This window comes from Vanellus vanellus (assembly GCF_965231255.1).
Source record: "Vanellus vanellus genome assembly, chromosome: 16".
Taxonomy (NCBI): domain Eukaryota; kingdom Metazoa; phylum Chordata; class Aves; order Charadriiformes; family Charadriidae; genus Vanellus; species Vanellus vanellus.
Genome location: NC_138921.1, coordinates 16,355,237 through 16,382,955, shown reverse-complemented (window position 1 = coordinate 16,382,955; position 27,719 = coordinate 16,355,237). Strand labels below are relative to the sequence as shown.

The 27,719-nt window shown below is 52.3% G+C and overlaps 3 protein-coding genes across 4 annotated transcripts; 2 read left to right on the top strand and 1 right to left on the bottom strand.

Annotated features, from left to right (window-relative positions):
- Positions 1–9,482: 9,482 nt before the first annotated feature.
- TPST2 (tyrosylprotein sulfotransferase 2) lies at positions 9,483–15,820 on the top strand (the record flags this gene model as incomplete). 2 transcript variants are annotated; one of them, XM_082491787.1, is made up of 5 exons in its annotated part: positions 9,483–10,333; positions 11,898–12,096; positions 13,408–13,458; positions 14,546–14,594; positions 15,322–15,820. In XM_082491787.1, 4 exons carry the CDS (start codon positions 9,498–9,500, stop codon positions 14,573–14,575), a joined length of 1,116 nt encoding a protein of 371 aa, XP_082347913.1. The 2 variants fall into 2 exon arrangements, with proteins under 2 accessions (XP_082347913.1, XP_082347912.1); XM_082491786.1 differs by lacking the exons at positions 13,408–13,458; positions 14,546–14,594; positions 15,322–15,820 and having other exon boundaries at positions 9,498–10,333; positions 11,898–12,291.
- Positions 15,821–16,037: 217 nt separating this feature from the next.
- Positions 16,038–24,965, top strand: TFIP11 (tuftelin interacting protein 11). Its single transcript, XM_082491732.1, has 12 exons — positions 16,038–16,247; positions 16,686–16,839; positions 17,522–17,678; positions 18,218–18,345; positions 18,809–18,961; positions 19,395–19,904; positions 20,499–20,605; positions 20,843–21,011; positions 21,216–21,459; positions 22,112–22,254; positions 22,532–22,697; positions 24,425–24,965. Exons 1-12 carry the CDS (start codon positions 16,051–16,053, stop codon positions 24,778–24,780), a joined length of 2,484 nt encoding a protein of 827 aa, XP_082347858.1. The 5' UTR covers positions 16,038–16,050; the 3' UTR covers positions 24,781–24,965.
- A 712-nt stretch (positions 24,966–25,677) lies between these two features.
- On the bottom strand, positions 25,678–27,566 carry SRRD (SRR1 domain containing; the record flags this gene model as incomplete). The annotated part of the gene is made up of 7 exons (XM_082491555.1): positions 25,678–26,054; positions 26,345–26,390; positions 26,606–26,760; positions 26,907–27,005; positions 27,098–27,231; positions 27,336–27,376; positions 27,451–27,566. The coding sequence occupies 7 exons, from the start codon at positions 27,564–27,566 to the stop codon at positions 25,839–25,841; spliced, it is 807 nt and encodes a 268-aa protein (XP_082347681.1). The 3' UTR covers positions 25,678–25,838.
- Positions 27,567–27,719: the final 153 nt, after the last annotated feature.

Sequence of the window (27,719 nt, the reverse complement as noted above, 5' to 3'; positions counted from 1 at the left end):
GCTCTGGAGCCACTGCAGTCCGCAGACTGCTGTAGCGGGGCAGGGAGACGCTGCTGGGGTTTCTCCAGTGCTCCGGTTCCTGCTCGGTCGGTGCTGGGGGTGGAACCTGTGGTGTGAGCGACCGTTTCTGGCAGCGGCTGTGCCAGGACATGCTGCGAGGGGGGTGGGAGCGCACCCGCCCCACCGGTCCCCCCGGCAGCTGTGCTCACAGCTGGCCGATGGCCAGCGTGGCCGAGTCCGGGTGACATGCAGAGGAAGGGTGGCATGCAGAGGCAGCCCTCGGTGGCCCAGCGTTTGCAGATGTAAGTGGCAGCAGAGGAGCCGGGGCTCGCGGCTGGGCTTCTGAAGGCAGGAACCGAGCCGTGAAGCACTCGGGTGTGCTGTTCAGGGTAATTTGTCTCGCGGGTCAGCCACGCCGCGCACAGAGCACAGCGTTTTGGAAGGACCCGGTTCCTTTTCTTCCATCCGTGGTTTCATGGGAAGAGCTTCTCCCGCACTGGGGCTTGGTGGGAGGTCGTTGCACGTCCTCGCTGGGGGCTGTGCAGGCAGAGGGGCTTCGTGCCGCGTGGAGCGGGAGGCCACGTATTCACACATTGCTGGAGCTGGTGCTGGGCAGCACTCTGTGCCCTTCCCCAAATTCCTGGCTTTGTGAAGATGCCAAACGCTCGCCCTTGTGGCAGCCGACGTGCCGAGCCCGGCTGGGCCACGGCCCCGGGGCCGGGCTGCGCGGGGAGATGGGGCACCACTGCCAAAGTGTGGCTGACGGCGGTGTTCCTTCCTCGCCTGGCTGCCCGAGGGGTGTGCGGCGTGTCCCTCTGTCCGTCTCACCCTCTCCTCAGTCAGTGCCTTCAGCTCTGGGGACGCCCGGGGTTGCTGCATGGGGAAATAAAATATTTTGATTTTGTTTCCTAAGCAAATTTGAGGTTTTGGGGTTTCTCTTGCAGAAACAACCTTTTATTTGCAAATCCTGATCTTCGTGCCTGCAAGAATGGAGCTTGTTGAGACTGACGGTTTGGCATGTGGATTTGGAAAATATTTTTTTGAAGATACTTAGTATTTTTTCTCGCGGTTCCTCGGCCGCCTTTTTCTCCCTGTTGTATGGCGGGTTCTGACCACCCACATTCACGCGGGGAATCTTTGTTCAGTTTTGGGAGGGAAGAGTCCTGTTTGTGCCGAGCGTGGGGAGTTAACACGGAGGCGGCAAACTCTGTCTCCCCTCGCCCTGCGGCGCTCCCGGTGCCCCTCTGCAGCGGGGTTCCCCGGGACTACCCTGGGCGGGGGGGGGAGTTGGGGGGACCCCGGTCAGAGGAGTGGGGGAACAGCTCCGTGCTTCCCGAGAGCCCCCTCGTCCGGCTCTGTGGGGGGAGCAGGATTACCGGGCCACCGGTCAGGGCACCAGGGGAGCGAGCATGGGAGCGTGTCTGTCTGTCTGTCACTTCGTGCAATGGCACCCGCACTGCCTTTGCCCCCCTGAGGCAGCGACTGCAGAGTAATTAAGAAAAGGTAAAGCTCTGTGAATTGGAGCTGCGGGTTGATTAAAAGCCAGAAACGTCCCTCCGAAGCACAGAGCTCTTGTCCTGTTTTGGCACAAGCGCTTCCCAAGTGAAGACCAAGCCCATCTGATAGGTGGCTCCATCCATCGCTGGGGGGTCACAGACACCCCTCCTGCTCCGGCACCCGTCTCTTGCAGCCCACGGCACAGGGCGCTGTGTGGGTCACCCTTCCCCGCCTGTACCCCATCGCTCCGCTCAGTCCTTCCAGCGGCAGCTGTACCTCCTGACCCCGCTCCGACATCCAAGAGGGGGACGTGGTGAGCCCCTTCCCCCCGGGCTTTGCCGGAGCCTTGCTGGGGTGCGGTGGGTATGGTGGCTTGAGCCAGGTCGCTGTGGGGGGTGCCTCCATCACCGCCTGCTGGCAGCAGCTTTCGCTTCGGGCATTTCATAATTAATAAGCCAGTTTGAGACAAAGGATTTTGCCTTACGGAGAGGTTGGCAGAAGTGGATGCTGTGGTTTCAATCACCAGACGATAAAATGCCATTGCTGTGCTTGGAACGAGAGGCGGGTGGAGCGAAGATGCTGTAAATTGGTGAGATTTTTATTATTTCGGGAACATTGTAGCATTGAGCAGGATAATAAAATGTTTTTCTAATCATAACAGCCTCGAGGCAATAAACAAACAGTACATTTGTGCTGTGAAATGTCTTGTCGATTCGTTGTTGATGTGATTTAGAGCCTGTTAAAGCAGGCTGGTGCGCTGTGCGTGCATCCCCGGCCAGGCTCTCCGGGGATGGTGTGCCGGGGCGCTCGGCGGGGAACGTGCTGCGTGGCTCAGGGCTTCCACCTCGCAGGTTGTTCTGAGCGAGAAGGCTGGTATTTGGAGCCGGTGCGTACTGCCTTAATCCTCGGGGCATCAGATTCTGCTAGTTTATTTTTCTAGGTACTCAGCAGTGAGAAGAAACCCCCTCGTGTCCCCCCTGGAGGAGGGCTCTGTGCTTTGGGAGAGAAATGGTCTTTTGTGAACCCCCCTCACCCCAGTGGGTCCAAGCCAGCGACCTCCGGGCTGCAGGAATGTGGTAATCGTGGTGGTGCTGGGGAGCGGGAGCTGCGCCGTGGTGGTGGGCTGCGCCGCTGGACCCTCGAACCCAGCCGCTGGGGCAGCTTCGGCATCTGAGCGGAGCTGCCAGAGCCACGGCGAGTGCCTTTTGCAGCAGAAGGCGAAGAGGGGAGGTTTGGGAGCCAGTGTCGTTGCAGCGACCCCGGCTCATGCATCGCGTTGTGTGTGCTCAAGTAGGGAAACGGGGCAGGACCTACGAGCGCAGCAGTGCCGGCGTTCTCTGCGGCTGCTGTGGGGGTGAGCTGGGCCGCTTGGGTGCTAAGATGCAAGCTGAAACATCCTCCTTGCGGTTTGGGCACTGAGAAGTGTGCTTCAACGCTCATTCTTGCAGTCTTTTGACTATTTCTTCCAGTTTTACTTGGGATGATGTCAGCGGTGCAAATACAAACCACAGTGCTGCTTGTTCTATTTGGGGTTTTTCAAAGGGACACATTACCCAGAAGTGTTCTGAAATCCATGTCTTTTTCTGGGATTGGCTTCTGATTCTTGTAGATACTCCTGAGTTTGTGACCTGCAGTGCTTCAGTGCTTCTTTAGCTTTAGTAAGCAAAACCGGTTCTGTTGACATTGCTGTTCTCACCACTTGGTGGCCTGAAAGCAACTTCTTTTTTTTTTTTTTTTTTTTTTGTTTTTTGAGTGCTGTAGGTGCCGTTCAACAGCTTATTTTCAGGCACATAAGAGTACGCTCTTGTCTCCCTGGCCGGAGCCTTGGGCCGTTGCTCGCCTCCAGCAGAGGTTTGTACAAAGCTCCGGCTGTGCTGCGAGCGCTGCAGGATCGATTGGGGTGGGCAGCAAAGCGCGGGGTAGGTTGGACCCTGCTCCCGCAGGCTGGCTGCCCCCGCGGGGATCGGCCCTCGCTGGGGCGGGGGCGGACGAGCACGAACCCCGGGTTGTGCAACGGGGCTGACGCCGCGCTTGGGTCAACCTCAGCCTCTGCTGTGGCCTCGGCTGCGGTCGTGGGCGCGCAGCGGCGAGCAGGGAGCGGTGCTTGCTCCGTGCTTGCTGCATCCCAGGGCTGCTCATTGCCCTCTCGGTGAATGTTCTAAAATCTGTTGTTCAGCTTTTGCTCGGGCTGCTTTGAAATTGAGATGGAGAAACACCCTGCGCGTTGCGTGCCGGCAGTCCCTCCCTTCCCGCTCCTCGCCCTCAGCCCCCACCGGCTCTTCCCGGCTTTCCTCTCCTGGGGCTCGTTGGACTCCTCTCTGGTTTGCTGCTGCCTCCTCAGGACGTGAGCATCTCTCCTGCTAAGGGAGACGCCTTGGGGTCATCGGGTGTTTTGAAACGCGCTTTACGAGATGCCACCAGGAGAGACCAGGAGAAGCACGCCTGCCTTCGGTGGTGACAGCACTTCTGGTGCATTGTTTGTCTCAACTCGGGTTGGGATGGCAGTGGCCACCTGAAGGCAAGCTGCATTTATTTTTGTGTGGCATGCCACGTGTGAATTAACTGGAGACTATCCACTAAGTAATTAATTTTTGCTGATTTGTAAAAATGGGAGCTAGATATATTGGGATATTTCTTGCTGACCACAGCTTCTGCTGCCCTTCCACCACAAAGACGTCTGCAGTTCCTCATCCTTTTATTAACCACCAATGATTTGAGCTAAAATTTTCCAGGCCACACCTACGTCGTTTGGGGAAGTTGCAGTTAATAGCAATCACTTCTGGGAATGGTTTAAAGAAAAATGTATTTTTTGATGATATTGAGCTTCTCATAGGAACTGGTTTTGTTGTTTGTTTGTAACGCTTTGCTGCTTTAAAAAATGGACCTGAGACATTGCTTCATCGCTACAGATGGTGCACGGCTCCCTTGCTGCGGTGGTCCCAGCTGTGCCGGTGCATGGGGCTGCTCTCCGGCAGTGGTGGTGGTGGTGGTTTGCCCGTTTCACAACAGCAGGTGAAGGAGGACGTGGAGGCTGCAGTCGGTTGGTGCTCGCTGTCGGTGCTCGCTCGGCCGCGGTGTCCGCCCGGCCGGCACAGTGGCATGCTGCGCGGCCCCGCGCTGTGGTGGGAGGCGTCAGGAAGGAAGTCTGCAAGCGTGTGTGTATCTGTGTGTGCATGGGCAAGAGCTGGAGCCGTTTCCGGAGCAGGGCGTCTCGGGACCGGGCTGTTAAACCACCGCCGCTCCGTGCACCACATCATTCGTGGCACTGCAGAAGCTCATCCGGGGATGCAGCTGCTGCTCCGCAGACTTGCAGCCTCATCCGGACCTGAGATCCCATGGTCGATGGAGGCCAGGCCATCGACTCGCAGGGGAGGAGGGCGATGCGTGCACTGCGGATGAGTTCTTGTGAAGTTCGTGCTGGGTGGAGCTTCCCTCTGGTTTCTAATTAGTGCTAAAGTGGAGGGGCCGCGTGACGTTCAGTGGCAGCTGGGCAGGAGAGGAGGAGACTCTTGGGTGGCTGGAATAACAATTAGTGTACGTACTTGAAATGTTCTCAAAAACATCCTCTGAGGCCGGGACACCATCGTGCATCAAGGGGGAGCTGGCTGCGGGAAGGGCCTGGCTGCAGCGGCCTCAGGACGAGCCCGTGGTCCCGTGCACACGCTGTAAGCCTCGGAGCGGAGTGCCATCCTCCCTGCCCGCCAGGTCCCAGCCCCTTGGGGTGCTTCGCTGCAGCGCAGCCCCCCGGACAGTGGCTTTGTTGGGAAACCTGCAGCCCCGCTGCTGCCCTTCTGTGCCTGGAGGAGGGTATTCTGCAGGGACACGGCCGCTGCACTGCCAGCGGGATGCGGGCAGGACCCCTGCACTGGCGTGGTGTCACCAGGATGCTCTGCGCTTGCAGGACAGCTTCAGCCAAGGCGGTGCAGGCGGCTGCTGGGCTCCCCGGGATGGCTGCAGTCCTCCTGGGGTGCAACTGCTGTGTCCTTGTGGGAAACCTGGCATTTGGGCTGATGCGCAGGTTTTGGTTCCCTACCTGGTGGGGTTTGCGTGCCACAAGGGGCCGGTGCTGCTGCCTCGCGGGGTGGTGAGGCTGGAGAGAGATTTGTCCCTTGGGCTGGAGCCGCGGAGATCCCGGCAGCATGGGCAGCTCCTGGTGCTGAGGTGGCATCCCTGTGACAGCGCCTGGAGGCATGAGCATGACCTGCCAGACCTGGGGAGTCCTCTGGGCCCCGTTTCCCTTTTGCTGGGGGAACTGGTTTGGGGACTCTGACTTTAGTCTGACCTGTGCCTGATTTCAGCATTTGTACCAAAGCCTGTGGCGGGTGAGTCTGGAGCTGCTTCCTCTGGGATGGGCTGTTGTGTCAGTCCCTTGTGTGCAATGGAAGCGTGCCACGTTTGGACTGCTGTCCCCCAGGTTTTAAACATCCCAGCTGCTCCTGTCCCCCTGGGGGTTGTCCTTTCCAGGAGGCTTCTTTTCCCTAAAAGAGCTGCCGCCTTCCCGCTTCCCTCCGTTTCCTCCTCTGGCTCAGCCCCGTGAACGGCACTGTGATGGAGCGGTGCTGGTGCCTCGGGGCGAGTGGCCGAGTCGCAGACATGCCGCATCTGGCTGCCAGCACTGACCATGACCTGGGACCACCGGCTCCACCAGGACCGCCTTTGCCCTGGGCTTGGAGGGAGGCTGGGGGCAGGAGGCATGTGTGCAGCAGGGGAAGTTGCCAAGGAGGAGAGTGTCACTCGTCAACTTGTGTGCAGATGTCTGTGATAAATAAACAAATTGACATTGTGTCTTTTCTTTCCCATTAGGTATTTTCGTGGCCACCTGTGTTTCAGCATGAGTCTTGGCTAGCAGCAAAATGAACTTACCAGGGGAAGGTAAGTACATATGGGTGGCAGCACCAGAGCAGCTGATTCCCCTGTGACACTGGGCACGGGCTGGTGAACATTTCATACATATGTACACACTGCCACTGATGCTCCATTAATATTGTATTGCCTTCACAAGCTGACAAGAAACGGTTTAAGCCTTGTTTATACTCGTGTCCGATCGGCATGCAAAACAAGGAAGACTTTCTGCCTGTAGGACCTCTTCTGTCCTTGTTTGTCACTGCTCTGCTGTCACCTCCCCACCAGTTCCTGTCCTCCCCCACGCTTTCTGCTCCCAGTACCCGCCTTGCCCTGGTGGCAGTTGGGGACAGAGCCCCTGGCTGTGGGTTACAGCAGTGACCAAGCTTCAGCCCGGGATCAGCTGCTGGCACTTTGATTTCTGCTCCCCATCACCAGCTGCAGTGGTTCTCAGTCCCTGCTGTGATGTGCCAGAATAGCCCCTGAGAGCTCCGTAATTCCTGCTGGAGTGGAAAGCTCTCAGAGCCAGCTTGGGCATCTGAAGGACTAGAAGGTCGTCTGTGATCAGACAGCCGCGCCGCCTAATTATGCCATGATACTTTCCACCAGATGTCTGATGTGGAGGAAATTATCCATCCCTGTTCTCTCATAGACTAATAAGCCCCATAAATTTGGGGGAATTCTTAGTGAAGGTTTGCACAAAAGAGCTGAAAATAAGCCAGGATTGTTTGCGGTTGCTCCGCAGACCGCTGCCGAGCACGCTCATGGATGCTTGTTCAGCCCGCCCGGGTACACTGGGGTAGTCCCACTGGGGGAGTTCTGCTTCAGCGCTCCCAGTGCCCGCGGCTGCCGTGCGGGAGGCAGAGCGGGGCCGCTCTGCTGCTGGGAGCAGTGGTGCGCCGCAGCCGCGGGGAGAGCCCAGAGCACAGCAGGAATGGAGAAGCCCCGACGGCAGCCGTCGGCACCTGCCTCTGCCTTTCCTGTTGCCCCACAGCAGAGCGAGAGTTTCCCCACACTGCCGGTGTTGGACGGGCAGCGGTGGGGGCTGTGTGTCCTGCCCTGGCCAGGGTGGCAGGATGATCCCAGGGACACGGCACTTTGTCGTGCCGGAGCAGGGCCGGTACCGCAGGCTCCCAGCCAGCCTCCCGCTCCATGCAGCAAAATGAGTGAGTCCCTTTGTTCCTCTCGGTGGCATTGGGACCGGAGCTGCTGGGAGCATCGCGGTGGGAAGCACTCACTGTAAGCCGTTTTTGCAAAGAACAGAGCACTTCTGTGCTCCCAGTCTCCTTTTTAAACTGCGAATCTTTCCTGCTAATTAGCCTGTCTTGGTCTGCATAGCCGTAATTATTCCGGTTGGCCTTAAATCCTGACTGCTCCAGCTATAATGCATTGAAATGGGTCCTGTGGCATTTGCAATTATTTTTAGGGGGAACGTTTGAATATATTTACATGACTGAAACAGATCAAGATAGCAGGAAGGAGCAGATGAGCGCTTGTCTTTTTAATGGGTCTGTCTCTGCCTGGTGCTGCAAAAATGCCAGAGCTGTTTGTTGTTCCCTCTGATTTACATCTAAACAAATGGACCAGCGTTTGACTTTCTGACTTTTATGTAGTATGTGGGCACGCATTTGAAACTGTTTAACCTTGGTATGTTACCCAAGTAGTTGGCCAAGATGTTAACCACGGTGCTGAAGAGCCACAAAAATAATTTTGGTGGTGATGTTCCTTTGCTGCTGGGGTGAGACAAGGCGTACCTGGGTGGGCAGAGAGGCACTGCCTCTTGGCATGGTGGTAATCCAGTGGTTTGGGCAGAAGTGAGTAAAAGCAGAGCGGGTGGATGGTGAGCAGCTGAGCGCTTCACCAGTCCGGGTAGGTGGAGCGGGATGTCGGGGGTTGGAAGAGGATCGGAGTGAGTCCTCGAGCGCTCGGCTGGTGGTGGGGCGGGCTGTGCTGGCAGGCAGGGCAGGGGCAGGGAGGCTGCCTGGCTCCGGGGCGGCTCTCCTGCCTCCCCCCCCCCCCAGCAAAGGGGCTTTGGAGGAATCGCTGCTAAATGTGCTCTTTCACAAAGAGAGACGAGAGGACAAAACTTTTTTTCTGAAGCAGTTCTTCGGATTTTCAGCTAAACAAAACGCATGGACGTCCCGTTCCTTCCACTCCATTCAGCTCCCACCCCAGCCACATAATCACAAAGAACTTGAAATCCCTGGTGAGCCCAGGGGAGGATTGCAAAACCTGTGCTCGCAAATGGAGCAGAGAAGGGGGGAGGGTGTGGGAAGCGGTGCCAGCGTTCGCAGGAGTCCCTCCCGAGTAGGCAGCAGAGCAGGAGAGTTGCAGAAACTGCAGGCTTCCTGCTGGATATCCTACCGAGAGGCAGAAAACCCAAAAAGCCTTAATGCCAGATGAAGTCTTCAAGGATTTTTATGTAAGGTCAGTCTCTGGAGGAAGGGCATTTAACGCTGACTCTGCGTTGCTGTTAGCCTTCAGATGGTTTAATTTCTCAGAGTGTTTTGTTCTAATGGGTAACTGCTTTTCCTGACTCAGACCCTTAAAATTTGCATGAGATGCCTTTGTTTTTCTCTTATTTCAGCTTTCTCCCCCTCCCCCTTCCTCCTTGTGACAGCACATTGAAACAAAAGAAAATGTAGGAAGGAGACAGGTGGCTGAGAGAAGTGAGAAGACGGTGGTGTGCTGAGCTCAGTTTTGGAAGGAAGGAGAACTGCAGGGAGGGTTTGGGCTTCATCTGGGATGGAACTGACTCTCCATTATTTTTTTTTATGGACTGACTTGGGTACGCGTGGCCCCTCCTCTCCGAAACGCTCCTGGAGCTTTGCTTCAGCTGTAAACCTGTGATTCTGGGTACACAAACAGCCCAGAAATAATCTCTTTGGGTGTGCTCTGAGGCAGACTTTAATTACCTCCTGGGGTAGAAGGCACCTAGCCTGGAAGTTGCTGATAAGTGAAAGAGGTGATGAAAGCCTGGGAGGGTGTCAGCGTCCTGAAGGAGCCAGGCTGGATGCTGAGGTGTCGCTGGGGCTGGGCTGGATTGTGGATCCTGCTCCTCTGACCTTGCTGTGTTTCTCTTGCAGATGCCTGTTGGGTTGGACATTTGCTAGCCGAAAGCTGAAGCGCGGTCACCAGCCTGTGTGCAGGAGAACAGGATGCGGGTCACCATGAGGAGGGTGTTGCTGGTGGTGGGCTCGGTGGTCGCCCTGATGGTGACTCTGCACCTCGGCCAGCAGGTCCTGGAGTGCCAGCAGGTCCTGAGCGAGAGGAGGCACAGGCTGATGAGACCCGAGAATGAGGAGCTGGTCATGATGGACTCCAACCACGTTGAGTACCGTTACAGCAAGGAGATGCCCCTGATATTCATTGGTGGGGTCCCACGGAGCGGCACGACGCTGATGAGGGCCATGCTCGATGCCCACCCTGAGGTGCGCTGCGGAGAGGAGACCCGCATCATCCCCCGTGTGCTGGCGATGCGGCAGGCCTGGTCCAAATCGGGGCGAGAGAAGATGCGCCTGGATGAAGCAGGGGTGACGGACCAAGTTTTGGACGCAGCTATGCAGGCCTTTATACTGGAAGTGATCGCCAAGCACGGTGAGCCAGCCAGGTACTTGTGTAACAAGGACCCCTTCACGCTGAAGTCCTCTGTCTACCTGTCCAGGCTGTTCCCCAATTCCAAATTCCTCCTGATGGTTCGAGATGGCCGGGCTTCAGTCCACTCCATGATCACACGGAAAGTGACAATCGCGGGGTTTGACCTGAACAGCTACCGAGACTGCCTGACCAAGTGGAACAAAGCCATCGAGGTGATGTACTCCCAGTGCTTGGAGATCGGGCGGTCCCGGTGTCTGCCCGTCTACTACGAGCAGCTGGTGCTGCACCCCGAGCAGTCCATGCACGCCATCATGAAGTTCCTGGACATCTCCTGGAGCGACACGGTGCTGCACCACGAGGAGCTGATAGGGAAGCCCGGCGGGGTGTCGCTTTCCAAGTGAGTGTCTCGGCTCCTGCCTTGGCTTTTCGAGGAGCGTTTTCGTTACACAGAGCAGGTCAAGGGTAAAACTGGGGGCGAAGACGCGTTGCTTGTGTTTATGCGTGCTTTTTCAGGGGCAGAAGTGGCAGCACGTCCAGTTTTGCTGCAGTAGGTTTTGTGTTTCTGAGTAGAAGACGGCTGGAATACCAACAATCTGTTGTACCCAACAGAGCAGCTTGTCAGGCGAGGATTTCAGGAGCAGGTGACTGCTTTATTCATCTGTCTTGACAGTGCAGAAATGATTTTGGTCTCTTAATTTGAAAAGAACTGTTTGCTCTTTAAACATGAGCTCTTTAATGCCTCTTTTCTCCACCTGTCCTTAAATACCTCCTTACTGCTATTAGTTTTGCTGCTAATGAATGGCTTTCAGCGGTGAGCAGCAATTCTTGCCAGGTTTGGTGCTGGTATTGCAGAATAAAAGAAATACCTGCTCCGTGCAGACACACCCCACACCCCAGCACTTCCTCCTCGCCGGCTGGCTGGCTCTGGCTGCCAGGGGGGTGCTTGCCTCCTCCCACCTTCTTCTCTTTTAATGCTCTTTATTTCCTAAATGGAGACAAAATTTAATCAGTGGTGTAAGGGAACCATACGAGCAGTCTTTTTATAAATTGCTTGTTCCTGATTGGTGAGGGCAGCTGTGGGCACGCCGCTGCTCCGTGTCTCTGTGACGGCCGCGGGTCCTTGAGACACTCTTCTGTACGAGGGCGTGTGGCATTGCCTGTGCCTTAGCAGCTGGTAACTGGGATGCTCTCACGAGGCTCAGAATCTGCAGCCTCTGTGCACATTCATTCCTCTTAGGACGCCGTGTAGCCTGTGCTGTGTGGGGTGTGGTTTCCTTGGGCTGGAGTCGAGCAGGTGGCTGCTTGCCCCGGGCCAGCGTCCCGCCGAGCCCAGGGTGCAGAGCAGGGGCTGTACCTGCAAGGGGCTCGCAGGGAGCATGGCCCAGCGCCCTTAGCCCAGGCGGACCAGGAAGGCAGCCGTGGTGTAGGATAGAGAGATGCTGCACCTTTGATGGCAGAAGCGATTATTTCTCCAGAGCTTTCAGCGCTGTTTGCTCAGAGTAAATTTTGCTGACGTTGCCTAAACAGATAATTGTTTGGATTTTCAGTGAGGTCATATGGTGTACCTGTGCTACAGACCACACATCTTTCATTGTTTTTCTGTAATAAGCAGAGGTGTCCTGGTAACACCCTGACCCTGGTGCAGGATGGATCCCCCCATACAGCAGAGGGATACAGCCTCTGGGGCTGTGGAAGCCCCTGCCAGGATCCGCTCCCCCAGAGCAGGGCTGTGAGTGGGGAGCGGCTGCCCCGGGGCTGCCCCACTGTGCCTCTCGCCAGCTCTGCCCCAGGCGGACCCAGCGGGTGCTGAGTGGTTGCGCTGCACACGTGTCGGGCAGTGGATGCAAACTGTTGGACTGGCAGTGAACGTAGCTGAAGGCTGTTCTGTCTGCACCCACGTAGGTGTGTGAAATCTAACTTTAGTGTCTTGTTTTGTTTTTTTCTTTATTATTTTTCCCCAGGATAGAAAGATCAACAGACCAGGTTATCAAGCCAGTGAACATGGAGGCGTTATCCAAATGGATCGGGCACATCCCAGGGGATGTGCTGCAGGACATGGCCCACATTGCACCAATGCTTGCCAGGCTTGGCTACGACCCCTACGCCAACCCACCCAACTACGGCCACCCCGACCCCTTAGTTGTCAACAACACACACAGAGTGAGTGTCGCTGCCGTCTGCCTTAGTGCTGCCATGGGAGGGAGCGCTGGCGTGGGGCTGTGGGGGTCTGCACCCACAGAGCCCTCTGGAGCAGAGGCGGCTGCTGAACCGAATCAGAAAGGAGCAGGGGAGAAACAAATGCTCTCTTCCTTTTGGGAGACTGGGACTGACAGACACACAGTTATACTGAGATGATTTCAGAACAGACGCGTGTGGTAGATTGAGCCTGGCGTGGCTCAAACTGATGACGTTCCCTATGATTTTGTGGTGGTGTTCATTTCTTCTGTTGTGGCAGATACTGACCTGTCCCTCCCTGATCCAGCCCTACTCTCGAACCCAGGCATGGGAGTTACTGGTGTGTGCTGATGTTATCTAGGTGCACAGCTGTAGGCACTAGACACGGCGGTCTGGCCCCAGGAGGACACGCAGACTGTGCTGTGTCTGTGTGTAGCTCACCAGCCACTCCCGTGGTCCCATGGGGAATGCGAGTGGAGACTCGTAATGCATTTGGGCAAAACCAGAAGATATTTTTTTTTAGAATATTGACTCATGTCCTTGGAGCAGAACTGGAAGGAAGAAGCTGCAGAGCCACAGACAGCAGTTACTAATCAGAGGGAGTTTCTCCTGCTTTGGGGTGGACTAGTTCCTCCCTGGCCTGAGGCCGGACTCTACAGCCCCCCCCCCCCCCCCCCCCCCAGCTTTGCACATGCTCCCTATAACAGTGCCCTTGGACGAGGTGTCCTTTGTCACACTGGTGGGAGCAGGGGAATGTCTGCGGGTAGGACTGGTCCCTGTGGTACTATGTGCAGCTTGTGGCCAGGCAGGCAAGTAGTGGCACTGACCTGGAAGGTCGGAGGAGCTTCCCTGGAGCTGGTCCATGCTCCCAGTGCTCTGGTCTCTTACAGCTCCTCCTTGCTCTCTCTGCTTGCTGAGAGTTGTTCTAGGACATGGCTGATTTGGGTGAACTTGTGGCCTGGGCAAGGTTAGGGACTCTCTGGGTCTCTGATGTGGACCTTTCAGTACTTCTTGGGATGAATTTGGAGAACTGGCACAATGGTAAAGACCAAAATACTTTCCCCTCCCAGGCTAAAGGAGGCAGGATGCTGCTCCCTGTCTTTGCTTACAGTCAAGAAGGAGGAAACCTCCTGCTTTTGCTCCAGTATGGCACCACGATGGAGAACAAATGTCCATCGGGGTATTTCAGCTGGTTCAGGTATACTGAGATGTAGGATACAGTTAATGAGGTGGACTTACTGATGCTCATAGAGCCACTACCACAGAAGGGTCACTACAGTTCTCTCTTTTCCATAGGTTTTAAAGGGGGATTACAAAACGCCAGCCAATTTGAAAGGTCATCTGCAGGTAAGAGTCTGATGTGCTTTGAGGGCTTTGCCCTGTTTGGTTAATCCTGGGTGCCTGGTGCCTTGCTCCCTCTTATGGGCATTTGCAGGCTGGGCAGCCAAGTGTGGGAAATGTCCCTGCTCTCTTGCCTTGATCTGTGGGGACGATGTGCCTGTCCTTCCTGCTGTGCACCGCTCCCACCCTCCACGCTTTTGTTGTTGATGTCCTGTGTATTCTGTGCTCCTCAGACCCTGCTCGTTCATCTCTGCCACCTCCTTCCTGGTCTGCTTGTGTGTATTGTTTTGTGTTGTGGAGTTCTGTGTTCACTCATCAGAAACTTGGGCTCTTCATTCTCTTACTTTAAGACACTTTCTACCTTGCTCATTCCAAAACTCTTAAAGTTTTCATTGCCGTGAGTCTTGCCTGCCTTGGGGAAGGGTGGCTTCTCCAATTTACAGGTTACAGATGGGTCTTCTAGTTCTTGTATTTGGCTGATTATGTTCAGCTGTCAAAAATGCACAATGGGGCTCCCTCCCTAAGGGGCAGTGCTTGAAAACAATTAATAGCCATCTTTTCTGATGCACAGCAGTTCAACAACCATTGCAGATAAAGACTTAAAGACAAAAAAAAAAAAAAAAAAAGGACTTCTTGACTCTCCAGAAAGCACGATCTGCACAGTAGGGAGATGCAGTAGATTGGTGTCGATGTTTCGATCAAAGGTGACAGGTTTTTACCTGCTCCGCATGTGGCCTCTGAAAGAAAGCAGGGGGACTGAGCTGCATCGCCAGTGTTGGGCGAGAAGATGCAGAGCCCAGTCCCGGACCGAGGAATCAGGGCTGCTGGTGAAGCGAGCGTGTGGTAGTTTCACTGCGAGAGGTGTCCCTGGCGATTCCCAGATGGCCACCCAGGGTGGTTCCTGTTGAGTGAACTGTAGCGAAGCAAGAGGCTGCAGTCTCGTGGCAGCCTCTCCCGGCTGCTGGTTCTCTGCCCTTGTGCTGCTTTCTGTGTCCTAAACATTTCCTTTTCTTGCTGCTGGGAGCACAGCGGGAATGTTTTGAGTTGCAGATGGTGGCTTAAAGCTGACCCTTCTGTTTCCGGGTTATTCTAGGTGACTCAGAACACATCATCTTCTCACTAAGAAAATTAATGATTTCCAGGTAAGACCTTGTACTTCATTTTGAGACTCAGGCAAATCTGCCTGCATTGCTCCAGGGGTAGCATTTTGCCTGTGTGATTTCTTGTGCCTGTGGATTAGCCCGACTGCTGCAGGCACGCTCGTTATGTGAATTATATCCTTCACAGTTGCTTTAGGTTTACAGAACAATACCGTTATCGGAGGCAATTTGTCAGCAATTCTTTTTCTGAGTGCTGGAAACAGGCTTACTTCAGCAAAATCAAAATCAGCCACTTGGGAGAGTTATTACTGACTGTCCCCACGGGGAGCATTGAAACGGGATGTGGAAATGTGTAGATGAGCTGAGCTACTCTCCAGCTGTCTGCTAGGGCGTGCGTGGCCCCGTGGAAGGGAAGATAAAGCAGTTGCATCTGCTGTCAGTTTGGAAAAACAAAGCTGCTACCTTGGGTTTCTGCTCCAGATACAACTGTTGATAGGTTAGATGTTTTTCTGTCTCTCTTTTCAGCTAGCCTCTACACTAAAACATAAAATATAATTTTTCTTAAAAAAAATGACCCTTTAAAAACTAGTTTCTATGTAAAAGCACTACAGTGTGCTAAAAAAAAAAGAAATGACCAGAAGCACTGAGTGAGAATCAAAGTTGTATGCCTATTTTTTGTCTCGCGGCTCTTTTAAAACCATTAGCCGGGCACCCGCTGCGCTGGCACGGCCGGATCCTGCTCCTGAGTCCCTGTGTCTCTCTCTTCCAGAATGCTGCAAATGGCCTTTTGTTGTCCAACAAAGAAGAGTTTGCAATGGCACCAGTGGAAATCGGTTATCCAAGCATATTGCTTGCTAATACTATTGCCAAAATGACTGCTCTATGAGGAATGTATTTGCATTTATTTGCAAAGGCCAAACGTTTTACACACCGGGCAACCCGTCGTCGGCCTTCTCCCAGCGCTCCGTGGTGAAACCATCTGTGGAAATCCATACTCGATGCGGGCGCCGGCGTGTGTCGGGCAGAGGTTTTGTATGCCGCAACCGAAGGACTCGTTAAATCGCGTTTGAACATCTCGTCACGCTGTTCCCCGGCTCGGGGGTCAGACACGACCGCCCTGACCTCAGAGAGCCTTTGTGGTGCGAGTGACCCCCCAGCCCTCCCTTCACTGTGACCTACAGAGGCTATTGCAGAGTTAATATATGAGCCCGCCCCTCCCCGCCTCCTTCCTTTGTTGCACACCATTAAAGAATCGTTTTAATAGCGCAGGCTCCGCCCCTCTTCTCTGCTCCCTGCGGCGGTGCAGGCCGCGGGCCGGGCCGCCAAACCATAGAGGAGCCGCTGCGCGGGAGGCCCGAGCGCGGCCGCTCCTTCCGGCTCTATGGTTGTGGGCGTGGTTCCGGCGGCGTCCCGTAGTGCGTCACCGGAAGGAGAGGGTTCACTTCCGGGTGGGGGGGGAGCGGCTGTCTGTGGGTCGGGGGGGTGCCCCGCTGTCGCCATGTCGATGTCGCACCTGTACGGCACGGACGGGGAGGATGGCGTGGAGATGGAGAACTTCGAGGTGTCGGACTGGGACCTGCAGAACGAGTTCAACCCCCACCGGCAGCGCCACCGGCAGACCAAGGAGGAGGCCACCTACGGCGTGTGGGCCGAGCGCGACTCGGACGAGGAGCGGCCCAGCTTCGGCGGCAAGCGGTACGGGCCGGGGGCGGGCGGGAAGGACCCCCTGGGCCGCGCCGTCCCCTCTCGCCCGGGCCCGCGCGTCTGGCGGCCCCCGCTTGTGCCCCGCTTTCCTGGGGCCGGGGAGCCGCGGGGACAGGGCTCGGGGGCTGCCCCGCTTCGTGGTGGTTTTCAGGCTGTAAACGCCCCCCAGAACAGCCCACCCTGGGAGAGGGGCGGCCCTCGGGGCGGCCGTGGGGCGCACATTGCTGCCTGGGGGGACTTTGCCTGTGTAAGCGTTTCCCTGGTGCCCAGGGGGAAAGAACGGTTATTTCCTGGTAAAAACAGCGTTAAACTGCTCGTCGGGTTTTAATATTTCATTTTAAGGGGAGGTCTAAGGTGTAGTAGGCTTGTGTAGGAATGCGCACTGGTCAGCTGGAACAGAATTCACTGACAAGTCTCGTACTGGTGTAGCTCTAGGGATTACTCGGCCCCCGTGAACTTCATCAGCGCCGGGCTGAAAAAGTCAGCGGCTGAGGATATGTCAGAAGAAGACTCTGATGAAGATGAAAAGCCTGTGAAGCAGGAAGAAATCCCTAAAGAGTTTGTGCCAAAGAAGTTAAAAACGGTGAGTTATCTGGGCAGTTTTCAATTCTGTGTAAGGTATTTATGAAACTTAAGCTGTAGTCTAGAGGCGCTGAAACGGTAATAGAGCACTAAAGAAAGGGAGAAATAATTAAAACCAGAGAACCATATGTGAAAGCATACCATGAAGCGAGGTGTTTTCTCTGTATTGTGTAGCTATTCTGATGTATTATTGTATGTCCTTTGGAACATCAGTCCTTTTAGGTCCTTTTGTCTTCCTTAATCTTCCCTTGGGTCGGTTGAGGTTAACATAAAAGAATGCCCGTGGCTTGCTGCCTTTCAAAGACTTTTTTTTTTAATCTCGCAGAACAGTATGACAAATCTAGGCGTGTTATAGATTAAAAATCAAACTCTTATTTTCAGTTAACAAACACAGAAAGAATCAGGAATCAGCTTCAGCTAAAGTCAGTGGTAGAGACTAATTACTGGCAGCTTGTTAGTCTAAGCTTGTCAGGACTTTACTTTTCAATCTAAGGAATTTCAGGAAACTCCTTCGATGTCAGGGAACTTACGTGGATGCATAAGTCATGACATAGTGAGCTGTGCGGTGTGGTGATGACTGAATTGCTTCTGGGAAGAACCTTTCTTTTGAGTGAAATTATACAGAGCTTGGTTATTGCAATGCCTTAAGGTTGTGTGGGGTTTTTGTTTATTTGTTTTAACAGGGTGGTAATTTCAAGCCTAGTCAGAAAGGCTTTGTAGGAGGGACAAAATCTTTTGTGGATTTTGGCAGTTGGGAGAGACACACTAAGGGAATTGGGCAGAAGCTTCTCCAAAAGATGGGTTACGTCCCTGGAAGAGGTCTCGGGAAGAATGCTCAAGGTACTGTGATTGTGTGTTTGTTTGTTTATTGTTAACTGTTAATTTGGAGACGAGACTGGATCCTTTAGAGAACTGCCATCTCCAGGTGGCTTATAACGACATTCTTGTTTTCTTGCATCTCTTGCAAGTGATCTGGGTCCTCATGATATGATTCATTTATGTTTAAATTAAAAAAGACCAATTTTATGCTCTTGTTATTTTGCAAGAGGAAAAAGAGAAAGAAAAAAGGGAGATAAATTCCAAAGGTAGTCAGCTCACAGAAAAGGAGATGTTCTTTTATGTGATAGAATAAAAAAAAGCAGTGAAATGTTGATGTGAATAATACTCTGCTTTGTTTTTTTTTGGTGTGTGCTGGAATTAAGTGATTTTGTAGCTGCTAAGAAATTAGTGGAGTGGTAGAAGATACCATAGTGATAGAGGCAGAATACCAGGCTGGATGCTTGTGCTGATTTGATAACTTAGGGTACTACAGGAAAAGCACTCACAGTCTTCTCTCGATAAATAAACCGCTCCTTCTGATCTAACTACTGTCCTCTTAGGTATTATCAATCCAATTGAGGCCAAACAAAGAAAAGGCAAAGGAGCTGTAGGGGCATACGGCTCTGAAAGAACCACCCAGTCTTTGCAAGACTTTCCTGTTGTGGACTCGGAAGAAGAAGCTGAGGAGGTATTTGTACAATTCTCCAAATATCTGTTTCCCGATTATGTTGTATGTATAAAAATCAGTTCTAATATTAGCTTCTGTGTCAGAGAAAACTGTTTAGGCTCATTTTAAGTAAGAAGCTAAAGACATAGCACATGAATTTCATTTAGACATATTTTGTCACCGTAATGTTCTTTGTTGTTTCTGGCTCACTGTATGCCTGCAGTCTTGCTAGAACCCCACCTTCAAAGATTCCCCCCCAGGTAAATAGCCTTTGTCTTTTGTTTAAATTAAAATAAAATCAGAAACATGCATTGTGAATAGGGTGGTTGACTGGACCACAGCATCTGAGCCAATTTATCACTGAACTTTACCACTTTCCCAATTATTTTGCTGTACAGCATTCTTAATTTTCCCGTAGAAAACAGAGGCACATTTGGGGCATGACAAAGAGCAGACACCAAAACTTTTCTTTGTTTTTGTTTAGGAATTTCAAAAAGAGCTCAGTCAGTGGCGGAAGGATCCTAATGGAGGCAAGAAAAAGCCCAAATACAGCTATAAGACAGTAGAAGAACTGAAAGCCAAGGGTAGGATCAACAAGCAGCTTTCAGCCCCTCAGAAGGAGCTGTCTCAAGTCAAGGTAAGGTTGATAACCCAAGAGGTGGTATCTCTTGTATGCACTTAATAAAATTATTCCTGTAATATTAAAATGTCTTTAAAAAAATTATAAAAATACCTAAGACTTCTGTGCAATAAGGAATAGTATACTACTTGCATCATCACTGCTTGTAGAATTACTCAGCGAAATGGTAAAACTGAGATCAGAAGAGGAGAGTCTTCCAGCTCTGGTTCAAATTGTTTCTTACTCATTCTAACTCTTCATGTCTGGAGTCGGCCTTTTTGGAGGCAATCCCCAATTGCCTCATTCAGAATGCCAGTGTGTATTAGTAGCCTGCTGGAGTAATTAAGGTACTTTGAAATCTCCAGTTTTCAATTTGGAGTAAGGGATTTTTTCCTCTTTTAAACACAAAGTACAATTTTTTTGAGACATGTTTGTTCTTATTTGTTGGAAGGTTATAGACATGACGGGCCGGGAGCAAAAGGTTTATTACAGCTACAGTCAAATTAGCCACAAGCACAATATCCCGGATGACAGTCCTCAGCAGCCACTGGGCAAAGACTCCAAGCCCCAGGGATTTGCCTTGCCCGAGCTGGAGCACAACTTACAACTTCTCATTGACATCACAGAGCAGGAGATCATCCAGAATGACCGGCAACTGCAGTACGAAAGGGACATGGTTGTCAACCTGACCCATGAGATACAGAAGATGTCGGAAGTTCTCTCGCATGAGAAGACAGCAATTAGCAATCTCAGCAAGGTGTTGGAGATGGTGGAAGAGTGCGAGAGACGGATGCAGCCTGGTTGTGAAAATCCCTTAACTCTCGATGAGTGTGCAAAGATTTTTGAGACGCTTCAAGACAAGTACTATGAAGAGTACAGAATGTCTGATAGGGTGGATCTGGCGGTAGCAATAGTGTATCCTCTCATGAAAGATTACTTCAAGAACTGGGATCCCCTCAAGGTGTGTATTAGTTTGATTTATCTGCAGTTCTTACTTGATGGCTTAAGTAGTCTTTATTGTCTTGACGTTCCCCACCTCCTTGTCCCTAACTTCCTGATCAGTCTGGAGAGAAAGAAGAAAAACCAAAAAAAATATCCTACTCTACACCCACTCTCGGACATTTGCTTCAACTGAAGGCTACTGTTCTGCAAAGCGGATAACATTTTAGGAGCTCGTAAGCTTAAAATCGGTCCCTTCCATGGGTGTTGGGAAGGAAAAGTAGATGAAAGCTAAGTCTCTAGTTCTTGTTTTTAGTAAAAGCAGGAGAGGTCTGTCTTTCATGTAGTCAAATACGCGCTGTCTATTCTTAATGCTGTTTAGGCTGTGATAGGTGAGAGCCTGAACTATCTGTACACCTGAAAATGTTCAGACTGTCCTCTTTTCCCCCTGGCCATATGTTAAATCCATAAAGTGGGATTTTCCTCTTCTGGGACTTTACTGTCCCAGGAGGGTGAGAAAGCTGTCTGTAGCCAAGTGTACCATCAGCCTGCTCTGTGTAGATACCAGCTGAAATTAATGAAAAAGTAAAGGCTGCTCATGCCTTATCGTTTCCAGGACTGTACGTATGGCACAGAGATCATAGCCAAGTGGAAGAACCTTTTGGAAAATGATCAGCTGTTATCACACGGTGGGCAGGACCTGTCAACAGATGCTTTTCACAGGTAAAGACCAAATGAGTTGCATTTTGTGCAGCATCTTCAAAGACTGCTTCCTCAGAGATGGAAAAGAACAGATACAAGCATGCTTTCCAGATGATTCTCTTGATGGGTCTGTTAATATCCAGCTGTCAGCTATATAAAAAGAAGTAGCTTTTAAATAACAGTTACCATTTGGTTTATTTAGGCCTGGGGCTATAGCTTTAAGCTTAACTTTGATTTATTTATAACTTCTTTTTCCAGACTGATGTGGGAAATCTGGATGCCATATGTCAGAAACATAGTGGCGCAGTGGCAACCGAGGAACTGTGGATCAATGGTGGATTTCTTGGATAGCTGGGTAAACATTGTTCCTGTCTGGATACTGGATAACATTCTGGATCAGCTGATCTTCCCCAAGCTGCAGAAAGAGGTAAGACAAGAGGGCTGCTTTAGAATGAAGCTGTGCTCTGAACCAGTATTTGAATTGCAGTCAACTAGAATTTTAAAAATAATGTTTTGCTGCCTCTGCAGATGCATTTAGGAGTTAGGGGGTTGCATTATGGCTCTTCTTGCATCTGGCAAGACTTACTGCTAATGGCTGGATTGATTTAAATCTTTTCTGTTTTATCTCAAGGTCGAAAGCTGGAATCCTTTGACAGACACAGTCCCAATCCATTCCTGGATCCATCCCTGGCTTCCCTTGATGCAGGCACGATTAGAGCCGTTGTACTCTCCCATCCGAAACAAGCTGGCGAATGCACTGCAGAAGTGGCATCCCAGTGACTCCTCCGCCAAACTTATCCTTCAGCCCTGGAAAGATGTGTTCACACCTGGGTCATGGGAGGCTTTCATGGTCAAAAACATCGTGCCCAAACTAGGTGAGACAAGCCAAACGGTACTGAATTTCTGGAATCTGCTGGTTGCCACCTTCCCCCTTACACCTAGGAAAGATACATGTTAACATGGTTGCTCGTGTTACTTCAAAGAACATTATTAGTACGTTTAGACTAAGCTTGCATCATCTTTTCTGCTAATAGTACCATGTGTGTTTTTTCAGAGGCAGACATTTTGGAAAATACGGGGAAGTGCTCTGATTATTCTCAATGTTTTCTGTCTTATTCTTCTAAATCATCTGATTCTTCTGTTGTTCAGCTGACAGGAATATCTGATAGCATCAAACTATAAAACGCCTCTCTCTTACTCTGGTATTCTTTGGTCTATGCTAGTGCTTTCACCGTGAGATTTTGTAATTCACCATTCAGCTGTGCAAACTGGCTATAAAAGGCTCTGTAGTCTGAAAATCAAACATTTTAAATTTCTCAGTTCTAGCAGCAAGTTGTAGTCGCTGGAAATGGAAGTGCACTGTTCTGGTGGCAGGGATCAGCCAAACAGTTTAAAGATCCTGAATGTCCTTTAGGGTAGTATGCAATACAGGTGCTCCTCAAGTCATGTGTGTTGCTAGTGAAATAGATCAGGGCACTGATAAAACTGAGTCGAGTTCTTTTCTGACTCTTCTCCCTCTTTTTCCAGGGATGTGTTTGAATGAACTCATCATAAACCCTCACCAGCAGCACATGGATGCCTTCTACTGGGTGATTGACTGGGAGGGGATGATTTCTGTCTCCAGTCTTGTTGGGCTGCTGGAGAAACACTTCTTCCCAAAGTGGCTGCAGGTGAGAAACTACCAAGGCTGAGTAAGCAGGCTTGATTTCACTGTGAAGTGTTTTAGTGACTCCTACCTAGAAATTGCTGCCCCAGAGCTGAAACGGTTTACCTACCAAATGGGGTGATTTCCACTCATAGCTCCATGCACATCACAACAGATTATATCTTAAGACTGCACAGTCCTTTCCTTTGCTGAAAGCTCAGCGATAAACAAAGTGATCATAAGGACTCTCCTCCATAAGGGTACCTGTCCTACTGCGTTTCATCTGTCATGTTGTTTTGCAGGTGCTGTGCTCTTGGCTTAGTAACAGCCCCAATTATGAAGAGATTACAAAGTGGTACTTGGGTTGGAAGTCCATGTTCTCAGACCAAGTGTTAGCACATCCATCCATCAAAGACAAATTTAATGAAGCTCTCGATATCATGAACCGGGCTGTCTCTTCCAGTGTTGGTAGGTGGCTTGTGGTGGCTCTGCTTCCTGTGGTGGCAGTACAGCAATGCTTGGTTCTTGTGAGTCTGTACTGAGGCATGGCCCTGCTCATTGGCATTGTAGCAGTTCCCATGAGCAGTAAAATTCAAAGTGTGTTTTGCCTTGCTGTGTCCATAAATAACACCTATAAGGTGCTAATTAATAATTGTCTGTGCCTCACTGAAGCAGAAAAAGATTTTTGGTGACTGGCTGCATGTGCCATTAAGCTACTGATTCTCTTTCAGCCTTCCCTGATTATAGTGTGTGTTCTGTCAGTCAGTGGGTGTTGTGGTATTACCCCAGCTGGCAGCCAGGACCACACAGTCGCTCACTCAGTTCTCCCCCCTCTCTGCACCCCAAAGGGCAGGGAGAAAAAAGGAGGGGAAAAGGAAAAAAAACCTTGTGGGTTGAGATAAAGACAATTTAATAGAATGATAATGGAAAGGGAAAATAATAACGGTAAAAGCATATACAAGATAAAGATGCGACACCAGTCACTGTCACCACCCGGTGAATTGGTTGCCCAGCCTGTCCCCGGTGGTGATCACGGATTCCCGCCCTCCCCAGCCAACCGCTGTTTATATAGCATGACATCTATGGTACGGAATATTCCATTGGCCAGCTTGTTCTGTCTATGCTCCCTCTCAGCTTCTATAGGAGGCTGAAAAAAGTCCTTGAACAATATAAACATCACCTGGCAACAACTAAAACAGTATGCATTATTGACATTCCTGTCATAACAAATCTGAAGCACCGCAGCCACTAGAAAGAAAATTAACCCTATCCCAGCTGAAACCAGGACAGTGAGAGACCACTATTTAAAGAGGTTGACTTCTAAACCTATAATTTGTTGTGGTTTTTATCTTTATGGTGAGATACTGGTTCTTCTCCTTAGCTTTAGAGCAGTGCCCTTTCCTTCCACGATTCTCCCTGTGACCTAAAAGAGACTGTTAGGAATTTGCTGGGAATTAAACTTTATAAAAGAGAAGGCCATGCATGAGGGAACAGCACCTGAAATTTGCTCTGCCCTCCGAGACTGAGAACTCCTTTCGTGTATCCCTCTTGCCCACTTGCTGTACAGCGTGATGGAGAATCTGCATCAGAAACATGGAGGATTACTTGAGGCCCAGTTTAAGTGTTAATTTCTGTGGTAAAATGATACAACTGCAGACAAGAGTTGCACAAAGGGGAATTCACGTTTTGAGAAATTTCTGGCACGATAGTCATGCAGCCAAAAATTGAATTGGGGGCTAATAGTGAAAGCGCTCCTGATGCAATGCTGCTTCCTACAGTATGGTACTGTTCCATCCTTAGCCTGATTTTGCAATAGTCACTGTCGTAACTCAGCAGTGGCCTGTGGCAACCAGAGGACGGGTTTTGGCTTTGAGGGGTATTTTTTTGTTGCTGTTCTTATTTTTGTTCACACTTTTCCTTTGGCAGTAGCAGTGCAGCATCCTCCTCTCTTGTGCATGCTCAGCTTTGGGATTGTATCAAATCCTGTTGCTCCTGCTGCAGTTCTCCAATTCACCTCGCTAGTCTGTGTTGTATTAGCAATAATAATATAAAACTTAATGAATTAGAATGTGTAAAGGATTCAGAGCGTTATTGATTGACTGTACTATATGTGTCCTGGAGCGGAGTTTACCTGTAGACCTTGCACTGGGAACGGACTGGCACCTTGTTTTCACATGTTTTGTCTCTCCAAACAGGTGGGTACATGCAGCCAGGCGCTCGAGAGAACATTGCCTACCTTACTCACACCGAGCGGAGAAAGGACTTTCAGTACGAAGCCATGCAGGAGCGGCGGGAGGCTGAGAACATGGCCCAGCGCGGCATCGGCATGGCCGCCAGCTCCGTGCCAATGAACTTCAAGGACCTAATTCAGACAAAAGCAGAGGAGCACAACATTGTTTTCATGCCTGTGATTGGAAAGCGGCACGAAGGGAAACAGTTATATACGTTTGGACGGATTGTCATTTACATTGACAGAGGTGTTGTGTTTGTACAAGGAGAAAAGACTTGGGTGCCGACCTCTCTCCAGAGCCTCATCGACATGGCGAAGTGAGGCCCCGCTTTGAACTGTGAAGACCATCTCGCTGAAATTTTTAGTGTAACTATCTTAGAATAAAGAAGTTACAGATTTGTAAATAGAGTGAAACTGTAGCTGTATGCCAGGATTTTTTCTTAGAAGAGCTGTTCAGGCAGTGTCAGGAGGTTAAACTATATGTGGAAGCTGGTGCTAAGGGGGGAACAAGCAGTTCTGACACTTGTGTAATTGCCAACTGCGACAGGTTTATCAGCAGGTTAGGAGGGACCATAGGAGGCGATTCTCTGCTCCAACAAATGAGCGAGGGCTGAAAACCCGAAGGTCTCCAGTGACAGAGATGTCACAGCTTCTCCTTGCCTGCTGCGCCGCTCTGGCAGTGAGGGTTACTGTCCCGACAGCCTCCCCCACGCAGCGGGCTCCTCTCTACCGTGCGCAGCCGGGACTCGTCCCGTCTCTCTCCAGGGGTGCTGGTGGCTCGGCAGCCTGGTGCCTGCATGTGGGCCATCAGTCGCTCACGGTGCCCTCTCTGCCCTGGCAACGCAGAGCTGGAAGGGGGGGGAATTGTCACATTTGTCACAGAACATGTTGGGGCACAGAGGCGAGGGCGGGAAAGCGAGGCTTTTTTCCCCTAGAGGGAGGTGACATTCTTCCCAGAACAGCTAAAGAGCTGATTTTGTTAGCGCTGGACAGCTGAAGGCCCCTGCCTGTGAGAAAGCTTTTCTAAGCCTGTATTTGGAACTAGGCACTGATCCCTTCAACTACACACCCCCCTGCCTCGTGCTTCAAAACGGGCACAGTACATGCAAAGGCTTTGAATTGTTCATGAAAGGGGGAGGGATCAAAAGAGCAATCATGCAGTATGATTAAAAGGCAGGTTTTAGTTAAATTTGTTGGCTGTAGTTAAGTGAGTATAAGTCAAAGCACAACTTGACTTTTTATTAAATAATTAAGATACAAAAATGTCCCATCATGCTCAGTGTTCGAGTGGTGCCACTTCTGGCGGAGCACCGCGACACTGTCAGCGCTTCAGCTTCATCTCAGCTGCGCAGAAGCTGCCGTGGGAAGGGACGGAGCGGTCAGGACTCCACGGCAGCGGGGCCGCACTGGTCAGCTCTGTCCTCCTTTCTGATGATCTCGCATTCCTCGTACGTCGGCTCCTCCACGAAGTGCCAGACCTCAGGGGAGAGGTCCTTCAGTTTTTGCAAGGGAAACCAGTGGACAGAGGTGTCGTTAAAGGTGTCCAGGTACTGAGGGTGGGTGGGGAATGCCACTTCCTCTGTCCCTTTCAAGACCTAAAGAGCATTTGGGGGAAAAGTTATGTATGACACCAAAGAACTTTTCTGCAAAGTTCAGCTAAGAGTCGGTGAAGATAAGGATGGTATGTTAACCTCACCGTGTGCAGCGTGTTCTGCAGATAATGTAGAATGATCCTAAAGCAATTCATTTTTATACTGTAGCAGCCAGGAAAAAAGGTTTTAAAAATAACCACCCTCTTCTTTCCAACTGCAATTAATTTCCTTTCTCATTAAAAGGTGCTTTGTCAACACAAACCCAATAATGTTAAAAAACTGGGGGCTCATACCTTTGCTATGTAAGAATAATCTCTCTCCAATATTCTTGACAATAATCTAGAATAACACAAGGTAACCAGCGTTAGACACGACGCTCCTGTGAAATGAAGAAAACTTTTCTGAAAGGGGGTGTGGGACAGATGGCTGATGACTGCAAATGTGACAGCAGGTTGGAAATGAGCAACACAGACACCGTTGTCAGAAGCAGGGAAGGAAGGAGAGGAAGACGCTGCTGGAGGCACCAGAACCTTTCCCTGGGGGGCTGCACCCACCTTTCCTCAATGCCTTTGAAGCTGTTCCCGATGATGACCATTTTGGACAGTGCCTCTGTGGACCAGTTCCTCCACAGGAGGTTGTTGTACAGGGCTTTCCCGCAGTGCACCATGTAAAACAGCGTGGCCGATCCCTCAATACTGTGTTTCCCCTCCTGCAGGTAAACCAACGGTTCCCGTTACAGCCCGGCCCCGGCGGCGGTGGTGGCCGGACGGGGTCTCCCGCAGCACCGCGGGGCGATCTGGCCGCGGGACCCCGCAGCACCGGGGCTGGGGGCGCAGCCCTGCGGGCCCCGCTCACCTCGTTGTCCGGGAGCAGCCGCAGCCCCAGCTGCTCCAGCGCGGCCGCCTCCTGCGCGGAGAACGCGGGGTCGAACACGGAGCACCGCCCGGGCGGCACCTGCGGGGAGAGGGGCGGCCGTGGGCGGGGGCCGGGCCGGCTGGGACCCTCCCCCCGCTTCTCCCCCCGCCCGGTCCCCCCCCCGTCCTCACCCCCAGCTCCTCCAGCAGCAGCAGCAGGAAGGCCAGCTGGTGCCGGGCGGCGGGGCAGCTGCTGAACCGGCCCAGGCCGTAGCAGACGCAGCGGGCGGGCGGCTCGGTACCGTCCAGCGGGGCCCGCACGGCTCCTACGGGCGCGGAGAGAGGCGTCAGGCCGGGCGGGGGCGGCCCGTTCTCCCTCCCGGTCCGTCCGTCCCCGTCCCGTGTGCCCCCCCCCCCCCGCCGCACGCACCGGCACTCGCCGCCCAGAAACCGGAGCTCAGCAGATCGTTCCTGCGGGGAGAGCGCGGCGTCAGCGGGGCCCGGCGGGGCGGGGGGACAGACGGACGCACGGACCGGGGACTCACCGCGCCTCCCGCAGCCTCCGTAGCACCGCGCCGCCCTCCTCCTCCTCCTCCTCCCGCCGCCGCCGCCGCCGCCGCCGCCACCCGCCCGCCACGCGCCACCCGCCCTGCGCCGCCATGCGCCCCTCACGCCGGCGGTCACGTGGGGCGGTCACGTGGCGCTGTCACGGGACCGGCGGGCCGCTGCCTACCCGGAAGCGGCGGCTGTGAGCGCGGGCGGCTCAGCCCCGGTGGCGGCGGGACACAGCCGGAGGGACGGCCCCTCGCCCGGC

What these genes read in the sequence shown, in the direction of transcription:
- TFIP11 (XM_082491732.1), top strand. Translation starts at nt 16,051, where the DNA reads ATGTCGATGTCGCACCTGTACGGCACGGACGGGGAGGATGGCGTGGAG. An exon ending in TCCCCAAGCTGCAGAAAGAG is followed by an intron (nt 21,012 to 21,215) that starts GTAAGACAAGAG and finishes TTTTATCTCAAG; the next exon opens with GTCGAAAGCTGGAATCCTTT. An exon ending in AAACATCGTGCCCAAACTAG is followed by an intron (nt 21,460 to 22,111) that starts GTGAGACAAGCC and finishes CTCTTTTTCCAG; the next exon opens with GGATGTGTTTGAATGAACTC.